This window comes from Lepisosteus platostomus, chromosome 19, assembly GCF_059453375.1.
Source record: "Lepisosteus platostomus isolate fLepPlt1 chromosome 19, fLepPlt1.hap1, whole genome shotgun sequence".
Lineage (NCBI taxonomy): Eukaryota > Metazoa > Chordata > Actinopteri > Semionotiformes > Lepisosteidae > Lepisosteus > Lepisosteus platostomus.
In genome coordinates, this window is record NC_142629.1 from 14,640,693 (window position 1) to 14,656,978 (window position 16,286).

Below are 16,286 nucleotides of genomic sequence, written 5' to 3' on the forward strand. Positions count from 1 at the left end.
GTCGGCAGCCGGGGAATGATAGGTTGGAAACGGGCTCGCTGACGGTTCTATTTCAATACAGTGGGGCGAGGTGATCTTAGAGGCAGAGGGAGAAAGTGCAGGCTGGATGCAGAGAAGGGATTCATGTTGATTATTTTGATTGGTTGCTATTAGTTTGTGATTAGTGTTGTTTCTTTTACTTGGGTCAATGTAATTTAAATTAACTTAAAGCCAATGCATTGGTACTTTAATTATCACATAAGGGAGGATTATTTATGTTTTTAACCGTACATACAATAAACTATAACACATCTTGCAACAGTATAGGGATGGACCTGGTTATGTGCGATTTTTTTTTTTGCTATTCAGAATCGTTCTCTGCACCCCACCATTGCGGATGTACCTTAAATTCCTATTAAAAAAAAAAACTAGAATTTAAAATTATGGAAGCCTTTCATACATCCGATGAGCAGGTAGTTCACTGGACAGTCATTGCGTACATAGCTCCTCAAGTTTTTGTCTTTTTGCGGTTGGATAGTTTTGAGCATGAATAAAACAAAGGGCGAGGCCTTCGTCCCTCAGTCCTGCATCTCGCACTCTGTGTAAACTGTGTAAAACTGACTGGCGTTTTCCTTCCCCTTGCCCCTTCCAGGCGCGCGCAATCTGCCCCGGACCCTGCTGATCCCGGGGCCGGCCGGCGCGAGGGGCGGGGAGGCGGAAGGCGGCCTGTTCGCCATCCCCACCACGCTGCCGCCCAACAGCAGGCACGGCAAGATGTTCTCCCCCAACAAGGAGGCCGAACTGGCGTTCCGGCAGCAGCTCGACTCCATCAGCGTGAGCGCGCGCGCCCGTCCGCTGTGCCGTTGGCGCTATAGTTGCAGGGTTGTGAATAAAAATGGTAGAACTGTTTTGTGTTTTTAGCGTGCACAAGTAAGGGCTTTATTGCCATTCACGGCAGTCAACTGTCGAGCAAACATCGAACGAAAGATCAAAATATAAACATTTGCATGCCGTGAATGGAATCTTCCGGAACTTCAGAAGTTTTTTTTTTCTATCATTCGGGAGGTGCGGTTCGCGCGCAATTCATGACGCGACCGAGCGGCAGACGCTCAATCAAAAATTGAGGTCATGTGGCAAAACAAACTGGCCTTCGTGGGAGTCGTTGGACAACACAATTTTGCGATAAATCATCGGCGAACTCAGTAGGTTGTACTTGAAATCATCTCTTAGAACTACATGTGGTAGGTACTTCCTTTAGTTTAGCTGGAAAACTATTGCAAACTTTCACACACTCAGCTACAGCAATCCATGTCATTATGCCCCTTGGGCCTCGCCTTGGGTCTTTTCGGTCGATCAGTGAGTTCTCACATGGGACCATTTGAAGCCCTGTGCCTCCTGCACTACAGCTTTTTTACGCCGCTCAGGGTATTAAGTCATCCGCTCAGCAGGGAAAAAAAAAAAATCAGAGGGAACGTAGGTCCACACCATCTGGACGCTAGTCTCCGTGCCTCCCCGGTCATTTCTTCTTCTTGTGATTTTGCAGATGCAGTCGGACATCTTCCTTCCGAAACAGAGGAAGTTCAGGAACCGGCACCTTCGCAAGCCTCTTGTGGTGCAGGTAGGCTGAAGGGGACAGAGTGGGGGAGCTCGCCAGCTCACCTGGGACCGTTCCACAGCCCTGTAAAAGAAATCAACCCCTGTCCGCCGAGTGCCGCGAGATGTGCTCCATACTGAATCATCTGCATGAATTTCTTGAGTTTGTGTAATGTCACAGGAATTGTCCAGAGCTGCACACAGTATGAGATTCTGGTGTTTCAGATAAGCATCGGAACCTCATTTAGAAACTATATTTATACTGAGTCTCTGAAATGTGTGAATATGTAGACAGAGGAATTAACATCGCTTGATGTTGTCCTCCCACACACAGACAGGGTGACAGAAGGGAAGGTCCTTATTTCTCTTAAAATGTCTTGAATTATATATCCAGTGTGTTAATGTACTCCACACTGCTGTCCTAAATATATCAGTGATGAAAATGTTAATATAATCCTTCCGATTCTCATTTGTAATGAAGACCTCCCCAAGATACACCTGTTTCACAGAAGACAATGAAAGAATCAATAAAAAAGTGACTTAAAAATAATAATAATTAAGGTATAATTACTGTGCTTAAGCTGTCCATGCACCAGACAAAGATTAGGTTCTAACCCTAGACGTCAGTTGAGGGTAGATGGTAATTAATAGCTGTCAGTTTTAGTCCTGTAAAAAGTCTTAATTGCCTAGAGATCAATCAGCCTAATGGCTGACAGCTCAGCTGAAAAGGAATACAGAAGATCAGGGAGACTCCAGAACCAGGTTCGAGAACCAATCTTCTTAAAATATTTATACGTGTAAGAGGAAGAATATCTGTTTGGCACACTAATGCTCCAATAAGCAGGGAAAACGTTCTGCTGCAACATTCATTTGAGCCCCCTCTACACATCTTGGCAACAGGGTTTGACAAATTCTTTTAATTGGAGTGGAAGTCTTATATGGCAAGAACATTGGGTTTCACAGAGCATGTAGGAGGTTGCTCATCAAATACTAAATTATATAAGAAACATGGTCTTTCAAATCCTGTTTTCTGCAGGCTTTCTTATTTTAAATAGTCTATCAACAGTGCAAGACAGGAAAGGTATTTTAGAGCCAGTGTTAAGTGTACAGATTAAGCCTTTATTTCAACTGTAGTTGAGCTGAATGCACTCTGAAACTCTGAAACACCGGCTTCATTGAGCTTTGTTGTTTTTTTTTTAAATAAAATGCGGATGTCTTCCTTTAGCTTTTATGTTCTAGGATTGGAAAGTTTAGATTTCTTCTTTATGTGTATCTGTGGATCAACACAGTCCTCCTGTTCCTACAGCGAACGCTGCTCCCCAGAACAGCAGGAGACACCTCGCAACACGTCTGCTCCTTCTCCATCCTCTCCAACTCCTCTGCCACAGGTACTTCTCCCTTGCCCATTCTCTGTAGACCTAACTTACAGATAAACGTGGGAGGCAGAGATCCGATGAGCAGCAGTCCTTGGGGCAGGAGAAGGTAACGAGTGGGCAGGGAGCTCTCCCTTTTCTGCAGATCCGCCTACGCTCGCATTTCAGGATTTTCCCCTTCAACAAGTCTGGGTTTGAAGCTGGCTGGCACTCACGAAAGGAAGCGCCCTTCGCTGAATCCTGACCGTGTCTTAGGAGTCTTTGATTGATTTTCATGGTGATGCAGTGCTCTCTCACTTCACTGCTCTGTGGGGGGGTCAGTCTCTCTGAGGCCAGGGCAAAAGGGATTTTAACACTGGCAGGAAGGTGTAATTCACTCACTGTGTAACAGCAATCTCTTGTGTTTCTCCGTCACCAGATCCCTGTTTTGATGGAGCTGTTGGTAACCGACAGTTACCCCTCGCAGTCCGATAGAGCTCTTGGGACTGCGTGGCCAACCATGTAGTTTCTCCAGTGTCAGAACTGGAGCACTTTTGTTTAAAGCTTGTTGGGAGCAATGTGAAAGACAGGGTGGTCAGAGGCTAAGGAACCCACAGTCGATGGAGAGGAATGCATTTGTCCGTTCTCGATACGTGCCAGATAACCGTTCTGTTCAGCGCTGATGTAATGCATCTTTTCCAGGCACAGGCTCATTCCGGCCCATTCAGTCACCTCTGTCCTCGGCACCGGGCTCCCGCCCTGCTATTTCAGAAGCCATTCCAGCCCCCAGCTCCAGCCAGCTGTCCAGTAAGGATCCTTTCTCTCTGTGCTTTGGCAACATTTTTTTCTGCTTTGCATTGTACAATAAACACGTCATAGCTACAGCAGTGAATTGCAACCAGAGTTTTTAATACCACAATTTTTAGTGTTCCCTTTTCAGGAAGTCGCTGTATACATTAATGAAGTTCCGAATTCAGCAAGAACTGATAGGTTTGGAAAGGACTCATTCTGTGGTTTTCTGAAGTGGAATATAAGCAATTTGTGAACTGGAACAAACATTTTACACCAGTCCTGTAGATAGTTGGAACTAGTTAATTAGCCACATATCTACATGTCTATGTTATAAGTTGTCCTTTGTGCAGATTAACCGAAGTTGGCTGGTTAAATAATGAGGAACAATTATGACAATAAACAATTATGCACCATCTGCAGAAAATGTATTTGGCTCCCCTGTTCTTGTGAAATAATTAGTAACATGTATCAGTTTAATGAGTATGTGTAAAAGGAGCCGTGGGTCTGATTGCTTACTGTGGTTTCTTTCAACTCCTTTCAGGTACAATTGATTTAGCTGCCAAGTCGGCAGGCATTATTCCAGACAGCCCTGCTCAGGTCCTTCAAGGCCCCAAAGTGGTTACAGCTGGCAGCTCCATGTCCTCTGACACCGTGTCCCTGGCAACTGAAAAGGGGATTCTCAGCCAAACCCCTTCCATCAGTCCAACAGAGGTGAGTGACTGGGCTGCAGGGCAGGTCTTGGTGTGAACAGTGCGTCACAAGGACGGAATGTTAAACTGCCATTTTTAATATGTTGGATTTGTTTGAATTAATGCCTTTTGTGGATACGGCACAATCAGGAATAAGTGGTGTAGCAGAGGTTATTGTTCTCATTTAATGTGGGTTAAATGAATTAACAGTTCTAAAAACGTCAAATTTGGGCTCTATTTCTCAGCTTTCTACTTTCCTATAATTAGGCTGCAATTACATTTTTCCACTGCTGAATAACACTTTACTGTCTATTAGCAGTGTGTCTCTTTGATACCTTGCAGAATCTTTTTTTTAACTCTTAACTTACAATTTCATAAAACATAGGGGGATTTAAGGGTGGTAAAGAGGTGTGTGGAGCATCTGAAGGACCAGAAATCAAATGGATGAGTTTATTTAAAAGTGACAGTGAATTTGTCAAGACCTGAGCAGGATAGCTTTCTGTGCATTTCTGTATGCATTATACTATGCGTAAAAAAACATCCATCCATCTTCTAACCTCCTTCTTCCAACTCGTGGTGGCGGAGAATGGGCCCAAGTCAGAATACACCCTGGATGCCAGTCCAGTGCAGGGCGCACACAGACACAAACAGACGCTCGTACAGTGCCTTGCGAAAGTATTCGGCCCCCTTGAACTTTTCAACCTTTTGCCACATTTCAGGCTTCAAACATAAAGATATAAATTTTTTATTTTATGTGAAGAATCACCAACAAGTGGGACACAATTGTGAAGTGGAACGAAATCTATTGGATTTTTGAAACTTTTTTAACTAATAAAAAAATGAAAAGTGGGGCGTGCAAAATTATTCGGCCCCCTTGCGTTAATACTTTGTAGAGCCACCTTTTGCTGCGATTACAGCTGCAAGTCGCTTGGGGTATGTCTCTATCAGTTTTGCACATCGAGAGACTGAAATTCTTGCCCATTCTTCCTTGCAAAACAGCTCGAGCTCAGTGAGGTTGGATGGAGAGCGTTTGTGAACAGCAGTTTTCAGCTCTTTCCACAGATTCTCGATTGGATTCAGGTCTGGACTTTGACTTGGCCATTCAAACACCTGGATACGTTTATTTGTGAACCATTCCTTTGTAGATTTTGCTGTATGTTTGGGATCATTGTCTTGTTGGAAGATAAATCTCCGTCCCAGTTTCAGGTCTTTTGCAGACTCCAACAGGTTTTCATCCAGAATGGTCCTGTATTTGGCTGCATCCATCTTCCCCTCAATTTTAACCATCTTCCCTGTCCCTGCTGAAGAAAAGCAGGCCCAAACCATGATGCTGCCACCACCATGTTTGACAGTGGGGGTGGTGTGTTGAGGGTGATGAGCTGTGTTGCTTTTACGCCAAACACATCGTTTTGCATTGTGGCCAAAAAGTTCGATTTTGGTTTCATCTGACCAGAGCACCTTCTTCCACATTTGGAAGTGTCTCCCAGGTGGCTTGTGGCAAACTTTAGACGAGACTTTTTATGGATATCTTTGAGAAATGGCTTTCTTCTTGCCACTCTTCCATAAAGGCAAGATTTGTGCAGTGTAAGACTGATTGTTGTCCTATGGACAGACTCTCCCACCTCAGCTGTAGTTCTCTTCAGTTCATCCAGAGTGATCATGGGCCTCTTGGCTGCATCTCTGATCAGTCTTCTCCTTGTCTGAGCTGAAAGTTTAGAGGGACGGCCAGGTCTTGGTAGATTTGCAGTGGTCTGATACTCCTTCCATTTCAAGATGATCGCTTGCACAGTGCTCCTTGGGATGTTTGAAGCTTGGGAAATCTTTTTGTATCCAAATCCGGCTTTAAACTTCTCCACAACAGTATTACGGACCTGCCTGGTGTGTTCCTTGGTCTTCATGATGCTCTCTGCGCTTTCAACAGAACCTTGAGACTATCACAGAGCAGGTGCATTTATACAGAGACTTGATTACACACAGGTGGATTCTATTTATCACCATCAGTCATTTAGGACAACATTGGATCATTCAGAGATCCTCGCTGAACTTCTGGAGTGAGTTTGCTGCACTGAAAGTAAAGGGGCCGAATAATTTTGCACGCCCCACTTTTCATTTTTTTATTAGTTAAAAAAGTTTCAAAAATCCAATAGATTTCGTTCCACTTCACAATTGTGTCCCACTTGTTGGTGATTCTTCACATAAAATAAAAAAATTATATCTTTATGTTTGAAGCCTGAAATGTGGCAAAAGGTTGAAAAGTTCAAGGGGGCCGAATACTTTCGCAAGGCACTGTACCTAGGGCCAGTTTTTCCAGAAGCCTGTGAACCTCCCAGCATCTTTGGCCTATGGGAGAGAACCAGAGGACCAGGGAGACACGCAGGGGGGACATACAAACTCCACACAGATTGCCGCCAACTTGGGGAAAAAACAATTAAGCTGTGAATTAATTTAGTTCTTTCTATGTCCTAATTGAGAGATTGTGTCAGTTTATAGACTGACTGATAAAGCACCCAAGCGTTCTCTTGCTGGTTCTGGAAATAGTATGGCATGTTACTGCCTCAGCTTTATTGAGCAATTCAAAGCCATGAAGTATCATGGTGCAGGTCACTGCTACTTTGATCTGTGCAGTTTCTCTTGTCAGCAATGAAACACAAACAGCAAAGGTCCCGAGCTTTCAGTCACATTAAGAAACATCCATCTAAGAAAGTAATGAGGTATTTTGTTTAATTGACAGCTCAGGTTGGAACATAAACCACAAGATACATGGTCCTCCAGGAATTTTGTAGGAGACATGGTTTAGCTCAAATATCAACGTTCTTCCTAAGTGTTGTAGATTTTATGTACTCGGACCAGAAAAAAATTACCTTTTTAAGCCATTTTTATTCAGCAGGGGGCAGAACTCGGTTAGTGTTTCTAGGTTATCTGTGCACTCCCACCCCACAGCCTCTTGCTTAAACATATAAGAACCAATTTGTTGTTCTTGTGAAATAAGAAGCACACCTGGTTTTTCATTCACTTGCCGATGCTTTCTTGCACAACTTGTCTTTCTGGGTAGGCGTTCAGCCCAGCTCACTCTCCACGGCTGCCGGATGTTTTCCAGCGCGGAGCTCCAGAAGTGCCCTTTCAGTGCCTCCTGTCTGTTTGTTTTTTTTCCTACAGGCCTCTCTACAGAACGGGCCTTTGCCTTCTCCGTCAGCGGGTCCAGACTCCCTCCTGTCCCCTCCCAACATGTCCTCTCTGCTGGACATCTCCTTGCCAGGACCTCCAGAAGACGTCCTGTCCCAGGGGGAGCCAACCACTCACATCAGTGACTCCATCATTGAGCTGGCAATCAGCTCTGCGCAGTACGGTGAGGGCAGCCCCATGGCAGCAGGAGATTCTGAAGAGCTGCTGCGTTTCTTCTCGTTTTAAGATGGCGCACATATCTGCTCCGAAACTTTCAGTATCGTTTTCATGCCGATCTTGTGATCTATAAAGCCGATACCAGAAAATGTGTCTCCAAACCCTCAGGCATACAAGAGACATGTAGTTTATACGGCGTGTGAAAGGAAATGTTTCCACTGAGGGATCCAGAGAGGTTGAATGAATGCATTTGAATGACACGATGACAGATTGATGGATCTAGTCGGCTCTATGAAACAGGAGGAAACCATGCATGTGATGAGCAATTGTTTATTCCTGAAACTTTTTAGTAGCTTTTCGTCTTGGACCACCTTTGCCTTGTGTTCCTTCCCTGCAGGAGGAAGTTGGCACTGTTCTCCTGTTAATTCCGATGAATAGTTATCATTGGAATAAGAAGGGGTGGTTCAGTCGCAAGCATGTAGCTGATTCTAATCCCCTCACCCCAGGGAGAGAGCAGGCAGGGTCCTGAGGTGTGACGCTTGTGTTCCTCTGCAGGCGACGGCTCTTCTCTGTCCCCAGCCAAGCTGAATGGCAGCGACAGCTCCAAGAGTCTTCCCTCTCCAGCCAGCAGCCCCCACCGCAACTGGATCGCCTCGCCCACCCACGACCCCCAGTGGTACCCCAGTGACTCCACAGACTCCTCTCTGGGCTGCCTCCTGTGTGAGTGTCTCCCATCACGTGCACACATTGCTCATTGAAGATAGTTAGAACTTCAGAAGCTGATATCGAAGGAGATTTCTGTCCCGTTGCTTGTCTAGGGAGACTGTAGTGTCTTTAGTGCAGCGCTTTTGCAGGCCGAATACTCAATTAAATTATTTTTCAGTTGTTTTCCTATGTCTGTGACTTCCTAAAGCTTTTTTCCCCTCTCTTTGTAAACATAGAAGTCAGATGTGTCACGTTTAAGATTCTTAGTACTTGTGAAGGCCTTCTTAAACTCTGTGTATATGACATTCTCCCCATGACCAAAGCCTTTGAACTCCTAACTGTAAGTCCAGTTTCGAGGGATGGAAGTATTGGAAGTTGCTTGAAATGACTTTATAGATACTAGATTGTTGGATTTAGACCCACTGTTTCTATCAGTAGTGATGATCTTCCTGGAGTCTAGCTTACAAGGCAAGCATATTTGGGAATAGTAACATGAAAATAAACTAGAAGGTTAAGTTTATAAGCAAGGGGATTTAATCGTATGCTATCAGGGGACCTACAGATAGATAGATACTTTATTGATCCCGTGAGGGAAATTGCAGTGCAACAGCAGCTTAACACAGCCACAGTGTAACAAATTATATAATAATAGTACAATACATACAATACAATACAAGAGTTACTCACAGTCCGGACACACAAAGAACAGACTAGAACAGAACAGTACACAGAAAAATCTTATCACACATATGAATATAAATATAGATGTAAATATAGAGATACCTATTTCCACCATGAGATGTATTTTGGCCTGTCATGTTGGTGTTTGTCCGGTGGCAGCAAGCCTGATTTCCCCGGAGAAGGGCCGGAAGGTGCTGCTGACTCCCTCGGGCCCCTCCAGCGGGACGTCCCTGCTGGGCCCCAGCCTCCTGGACGGCAGCTCTCGGGACTCGTTCGCCTCGCGCGCGCTGGCCGACGTGGGAGAGGTGACTGCTTTTGTGTTGTTGTGTGTTTTTTAGAAATTGAAGGAACAGCTACAGGAACCTGCATGACCAACCAGCTCTTTGTGGAGCAAAACCAAGGAATTATCCGCATGTGCCAGTTATTATTTGTTTATCCCAATCAATTCCACAGCTCTTTTGAGAAAATATCAATTGTTGTGCAACCCCCTGGGAAAGTGAACCCATTAACTCTTCCTATTGGATTGTTCCTCCCTCCTTTGGGAAAAATGTGTTGATAATAATGCCTCTTTGAATTTTGCTGATTTAATTTTGAACTGTGATTTTAGATATTTAGAGTTGGGGAAAACAAAAATGCTGGCTTTGATGCACTGGCCAGACACTTGTTCCTTCTAGCTCCTGTTGATGGCTGTTTTCAAGCTGATTGTGAACTTCCCGGGATCGGGACTGTGGAACTGATTAACGTGTTACAGACATGCCACTATTCTGTGGTGTCCATAATCATTTCATATTTTATGCCCACGTGTATAGAAGTAAATGGCTTTGAAGATAGCTCCACTACCACCTACCCCAGCTGGTTTAAATATTTTTGCTTACTGATATATAAAATCTGTGACAATGAAAAGTCAGTCCTGAGGGACTTTTTTATTTCATGCAGGATTCTGACTGTGCACTCTCTGGTTGAATTGAAGGTGTAAATGAATTCTGGACAGCTTATCTGTTTTTGAGCACATCTCTAGTGTACAGGCTTGTGATGCTAGAATTGTCAGCAGATGTTTTGTCTGAAGCACACGGGTACTTCTGGTCATGCAAATTTCACAGCTGTGTTTTTTTTTTTTATATTTAAATTTGCAATTCAACATAAATGCTACAGCAGCAACATCCGCGGCTTGGGAAGTGAAACGTAATTGTATTCCCATACCCCAACCTGCTCTCCATGAGACACACAGACGTGGAGAGAAGCTTGGGGTCAGAGCACAGGGTCAGCCATTTATACGGCGCCCCTGGAGCAGTTGGGGTTAAGGGCCTTACTCAGCGGCCCGACGGAGTAGGATCCCTCTGCCGGCCGCGGGATACGAACCAGCAACCCTCCAGCCACAGATCCTTAGTCACAGAGCCACCGCATCCAGAAATGCCTAGCAAGGTTACTGGGCAGGTGTTGTACGGACAGGTGTGCCCCCCCCAGTGACGCGGCCCTCTTGCTCTTGCAGGTGGACTCCCAGCTGGCGTGCATGATGAGCGAGAACAGCGTGGATTACATCGCCCGCTTCAACGACCTGGCGCAGGAACTCTCCGGCGCCGAGCCGCCCCCTCGGCCCCCGACCCCTCCTCCCCAGGGCGGCACGGGCTGAACGCGGCAGGGGGGCGGGGCAGGAGCCCCCGGGGGGGGGGGGGATGCCTACACGGGCAGGCGCTGTCCCCCGAACGCGAGCAGACGAGCCGGGGGACTCTGCAGAAAAGTTTGATTATGTGCAATAGATAGCGCCAGACTCTAGGACTGCAGAGCACGGACAGCTCCAAGCGCAGCTCTGATCAAGACTGGGACACAGGATACTGAGGCTCCCTCAGTGCTGATGTCAGCCCGTTCCATGCCAGTCGGGACCCTTCTGGTTCAACAGGCAATTATTAATAACATCTTGAAGTGCTCCCAGCATTTATTCTTCACAACAGGCAGGATTGTGAAACTTCAAAGGCCTGACCTCCTCCTGAAGTTTTCTGATTGATTGGATTGAATCTTGTTGGGGGCAAAAAAAACAAAACAAAACTGTTTGCTTCTCCATCCTAAGTGATCTGATCTTGCTCGTACTCAGAAACCATCATCTCTTAGAGACTGGTGTTTATTTTATTCTTTTTGTTATTATGCTCTACCTATAAAGGGGGCCTGAGTCTGAGAGAGATTCAGTTCTTTGTATCATCAAGATTTGGCGAAGGGTGTTGTAACAGAGCAAGATTCATTTAGCATTAGCGTCAGGAAAGTGTTGCTAGGGCTTGAGGTGGTCAATGTGTGTACCGGAAGCTATATTCATCAAGATATCACCTTAAAAAGTTGACCCTCTGCTGCCATTTTAGTAATTGGAAGAAAAATTATTTTTTAAGAAGTGTGACCTCCCATGTTGTCCCACAAAAACCATGGAGGTCAGATTGAATGTTTACCTTTCCGATAAATATTGTATGTTTTTCAGCCTTTGCATTTGCATTTTGAGTTGACCTCTGTTTCAATACTTACAGTTCTGATCTCCTACTGACTCATCTCCTCTTGCGTCTCAGATGTGGTCATTTGAGCTCAGTTGATTTGAGTACATTATGTTAGCACCTTTGTTTCAGGCGAGCAGAAATATGTAATAATGGAAAAGCATTTAATCCTGCTTCTGGATGGAAAGGCCCTTCAGTGGCCAACTAACATGATGTTGCACACTAGTATTCAGTGAGAGTTGTTATTTTTACTGTATGTTAATTTCACCGCAATTTGCATTTGTCTTGCCAGCTCATACCTCGGTGAAGCTTTTCTAGAGCCCTTTTAGACTCGGATATGGGGACCTGTTGGCTTTCATTCCAGTCCAGCTCCCAAAAAAAACATAATTGAACTAGTAATTTGATCAATGGGGAACCTTTTAATCCTGTCAAAAACTGAGGTTGGCATGTTGCTTTAACATCGAAATAGTTGAAACAGTTCTGCCCGTTCAAGAGTTGGGGGGGGGGGGAAGGGATCTCAAGTGGGCCAAGTAGTGGAGGAGTCCACTCAAGCGTAGGTTGAGCTGTGGAGTCTGGTTACTAGCCGACTGTGACTGGGATTTCCCCAGTACAATTGGCTGAGTGCTTCCAAGGGCAGGGTGGTGTTAGTCAGCCGTGGCACACAGTGACCACTTTAGTCTTGCCGGCAAGCAGTGCTGTCAGTGGGGGACATGCCTTTCTTCCAATTGGCGCTGAACCTCTAGTTAGTGCTGTGTTGCCAGTGACATATTAAAAGCTCTAAGGCTCCAAGGTGGGTGAGTCAGGGGAGTCTTCCTGCCCTTCCTCATTCTTCAGACTCTCCTGTGTGCAGTGACAAGGTTCATAGCTGTAATCTGAGATGTGGGAAACTCACAGTTGGCTCTTCCACATCCTCTTGTTACAATCAAAGAATATTTTTCATAAAAAAAGGATTAAAGTTGATGCCAATAGAGGCCAATTTATTAATGTTATTAGTTCAATTAAGGTTACAGTTAGGTGACTGAGAGCACAACTGGAATGAAACCTAGCAAGCACAGGATCCCCCAAGATTACAGTCAGGAGCCCCTGCACTGCTGGGTTAATCTCAAATATTTGTACATGGCATTGGGTTGGTCTCGAGTCTTTTCTGAGTCCTCCAAGTGCCACTGGCAATGTGACAAAATAAATATCAGCTCTGTGGGTGATGATTTAATCTGGCAGGAAAAGCTTGGCCCGTTTGAAAATTGAATTTGTGGAGTGCACAGTTTCAACAGAACTGATAAGCCGCCAGACATGTGCATGATAGAAGCTCGGCTGCCGTCTGTGCTACGATGCCCTCTCAATCGTTAAAATGAAGGGAAGCAAAACTGATTTTCTCTGCCACTTGTCGTTGAGGATGACCCTCAACAGTTTTCCAGTTTTGGTGTATGCCTGACTAGATTAAGCAGTGTCTCAGTCCTTGCAGGCTTATTGTGGCAAAACTTGCTTCATTTTTAGGCTACAGAGGGATTGGATTCAATTCAACTCCTGTTTTCCGGATGTTCTAAGCAATGCATTTTGAGCCACCTTGTAACAGCAACAAATGGTACAAGTACAGCAAAGCATTCTAAAATACAAGATCTTTCTTCTAAAGCTGTGTTATTCTTCTAAGACTGCGTTCAGAACAAATAACGTTCAAAGCTTTAAGTGACTTAAATGATTTTGGTAGAATTTGTTCTTAAATACTTGCTATTCTGCTTCTGATTTATTTGTCAGTCCATATGTTACAGGGAAGTGGTGACATTATCCCACCTTGCAGTGCATTTAGAAAAGGAAATGTGCTTTGCTCTGCTCTCCTCCTTTTGAAACTACAGGTGAGCACTGTCTAGGTTGTAAAAGTTCATGGCACTACAAGAAAAAGGTGGGCCAGTCATGTGCCTTCTTTTTTTCTCTAAATGAAGGGAATTTTTTTCCATGTGGAGTGGTGTAAAATATTATGTATAATGATTTGTTTTGAAGAAATGTTAACACTTTAAAAGCCATATATAACGAACAAGTGTAAACTGATATATCAAGACATTCCATGCCAAATTTGAAGAACCTAATCAGAATCTATGGTAACTGCTGACGAGTCAGTGAAAATGCATTTGGCCCTCAGTTCTAGCTTCATATGTGGTCAGTCTGTCCAGCTTTGCAGGAATGTCCTCAGCGTGCTCTTGAGTGGCCCAAGCGATCTGCTGCATGTGTAAAGGAGGGTGGAACGTGAGGATGTTTCAAATGAGCCGGGATTAGAGGTGAAAGAGTCCATTGTACACCATGGACAAACAAAAGTGCAGCAGCTAATGGCAGCTAATTTCACACCTCAGCCAGTGGTGCAGTGCAGATCTGCACTAGTTGAATTTCACTAGAGGAATGTACGGGGTGTGTTATTAATTTCAGTGTTGCACTGCTCACTGCAACACACTGTTCTGATACGAAGGAAACACTTGTAAAAACTACAAGATGTCTATTGTGAGCTGCGCTAAACAAATAATGACATAAAGCAGTACTACAGTAACGCATACATCACAACAACACACGCCAGTTTTGTTGTGAAATAGTGGGGTCAGCATTTGATATGGTGGTCTACATTGTAGAAATTATCCTCTTTGGTTTGGTAGTGTTTTGAAATGCCCTCTGTGTGACCTTTGCCCTCTAATAAACCCTGCAGTTAACCTATGTTGAAAAGGCTGATTGGCTGAGATGAAACCATGTTTGAATGCCTGATTCTAATGTAAGTCTGGTTCAACTCATGATTCAGTTTGCGCTGGTGCTGGGCAGCTGTTATTTCTTTTTGTTTGAAATATAAACCGTGCTTTATCCTGCACAAATAGAGAACGATCTTTTGCACTGCAGGAAAAAGCTCTAGTTTAACTGAATTTGCAGCATAAATGACTCGGAATTGCCTGATGCCTGATATTGCATTTAAACAGAATAAATCTGTAGAAACGCCAACATTGTAAAATTAGTAGGAAATATTACTTCTGTCTCACATGGGCTGAGATTGTGGTTCAAATCGCTGAATTTGTTAGGAGTTGCATGCCTTTTTATGCTAATGCAGACCAGTTCCTTCGTGCTACAGGAGATTGACTTTCCATTTTTATGCCAGGAAAAGGAGTGTTTCTAATGATTAGAATGAAAGGCAAAAAGATATTTAGTTTTTTGTTCTGTTGTGGCCACTTCATGAGTAGTTTCTTTAACTTGGTTCTAAATGTCATGTACACTGTCTCTTTGACTCAGAAGTAAAGAACTTAATATAATGCGTATTCATTTCAAAACGGTCAAAAATATTTGGATAACTGGTTATACAAGCCCTCTAAGTAAGTAGGAGGTATATTGGCTCCTGCGAAGAAAAACAGTTGATTGATTCTGATTTTAGCTTTATCCATTAGAATACTAACAATCCAGTTTGAACACATCCCTTGAAAAGTTTTCAGACTATGTCTGCACAGATGATCAACGCATTTGGCAGCTTCATTGCTGGGTGAACCATTTCCCTTTTTTAAATACTTTTTTTTTTTTCCTTAGATGATACTTCCTGTAGCTCTGGATTTTCAGGCCTGTTTTCCTGTGTTGAAACGAAGGTCCCATGGTTAGAGCTGAATGCATCTGATGAACAGCGAGTGTTGGAACAGAGCTGTTCTGTAGTCAATAATACCCAGCCCATGTCTGCTGACTCTGCTATAAGATTAGCTCCAGACCTTTCTTTTTCTTATTACCAGATGGACAGGAGAGCTTTCCCCCTTCCGCAGTGCTTTAACCCTAACCCTGACAGCACCATCCCTGATTTGTTGAAAATGATTGGTTAAACAATTAAGAGGGACAAAATTCTCTGATGGTATAGTTGACTTATTTTTTCCGCAGGGAGTTACATTTGATTTAAAATCCTGCATTTTCTATAACATTTCCTAGCAAATATTGTGGCCTGCTTGTAAAGGATATAATGATATGACGGTTTAAAGGCTTGTTTTAGGCGTTTGTTCTTTTCAGTAGCATTTTTTCTCCCCGGAAGTCTATATGCTTTGATAATTCTTCCAACGGGTTTTTAAGACAAATGTTTGGGTTTTCAAGATGTGGACAAAAGGCAGTGATGGTGCTTGCGCACTAAGATATGAAGCTAAAATTGTGGATCATGTTTAGGAATCAGAAGCTGGCTGGGCATCTTCAGTTGATTTGGTATGGAATCCTGTCTATGTGTTTGTGTGTGGGTGTGTTTGTACAGCATATAAGAATTCCTGTCTTCTCTGACCTTTTGTATTATACTGTAAATTGTTTTTTTTTCTGACTATTTATTGTCAACAGTTGAAAAGACAACAAGGTGTTTTTGGTTATTTAATATTTCAAGAAAAGGAAACGTGGAACCTCCAGTTTTAAGAGTTTCTCGTTTTGTAACAGGTGTTTTTACTTTTGTGGCCCTAAATACAATTTTAAATTTGTTTTTGGTCTTCTGTGTTCCTGGCGTTTGTCCATTGGGAAAGGTGCCCTAGTCAGGGAACAGCAATCTGTTTTAATTACATAGTGGAATGAAGGGATGGGTGTATGAGAATATTGCAGCCTCATTACATAAAAATCCTGTAATTTTTTGTAGGGGGAAATGCACAGTATTAAAAATGGTATATATGTAGCTGTTTGAATTCATACTTTTTGAAATATTGCAGCAGTTGCTGCTG

The 16,286-nt window shown here is 43.7% G+C and overlaps 1 protein-coding gene across 2 annotated transcripts in view; it reads left to right on the top strand.

Moving 5' to 3' along the window:
- cramp1 (cramped chromatin regulator 1) overlaps positions 1-16,052 on the top strand; it is a 28,393-nt gene extending 12,341 nt beyond the window's left edge. For both annotated transcript variants that reach the window (XM_088612817.1, XM_088612816.1), the window contains exons 12-20: positions 632-813; positions 1,523-1,597; positions 2,879-2,960; positions 3,627-3,731; positions 4,258-4,427; positions 7,562-7,751; positions 8,300-8,464; positions 9,290-9,435; positions 10,620-16,052. In XM_088612817.1, the coding sequence (XP_088468943.1) occupies positions 632-813; positions 1,523-1,597; positions 2,879-2,960; positions 3,627-3,731; positions 4,258-4,427; positions 7,562-7,751; positions 8,300-8,464; positions 9,290-9,435; positions 10,620-10,760 (1,256 nt within the window). In that variant the 3' untranslated portion in view covers positions 10,761-16,052. The remainder of the gene's footprint in view (positions 1-631; positions 814-1,522; positions 1,598-2,878; positions 2,961-3,626; positions 3,732-4,257; positions 4,428-7,561; positions 7,752-8,299; positions 8,465-9,289; positions 9,436-10,619) is intronic.
- The last annotated feature ends 234 nt before the right edge of the window (positions 16,053-16,286 follow it).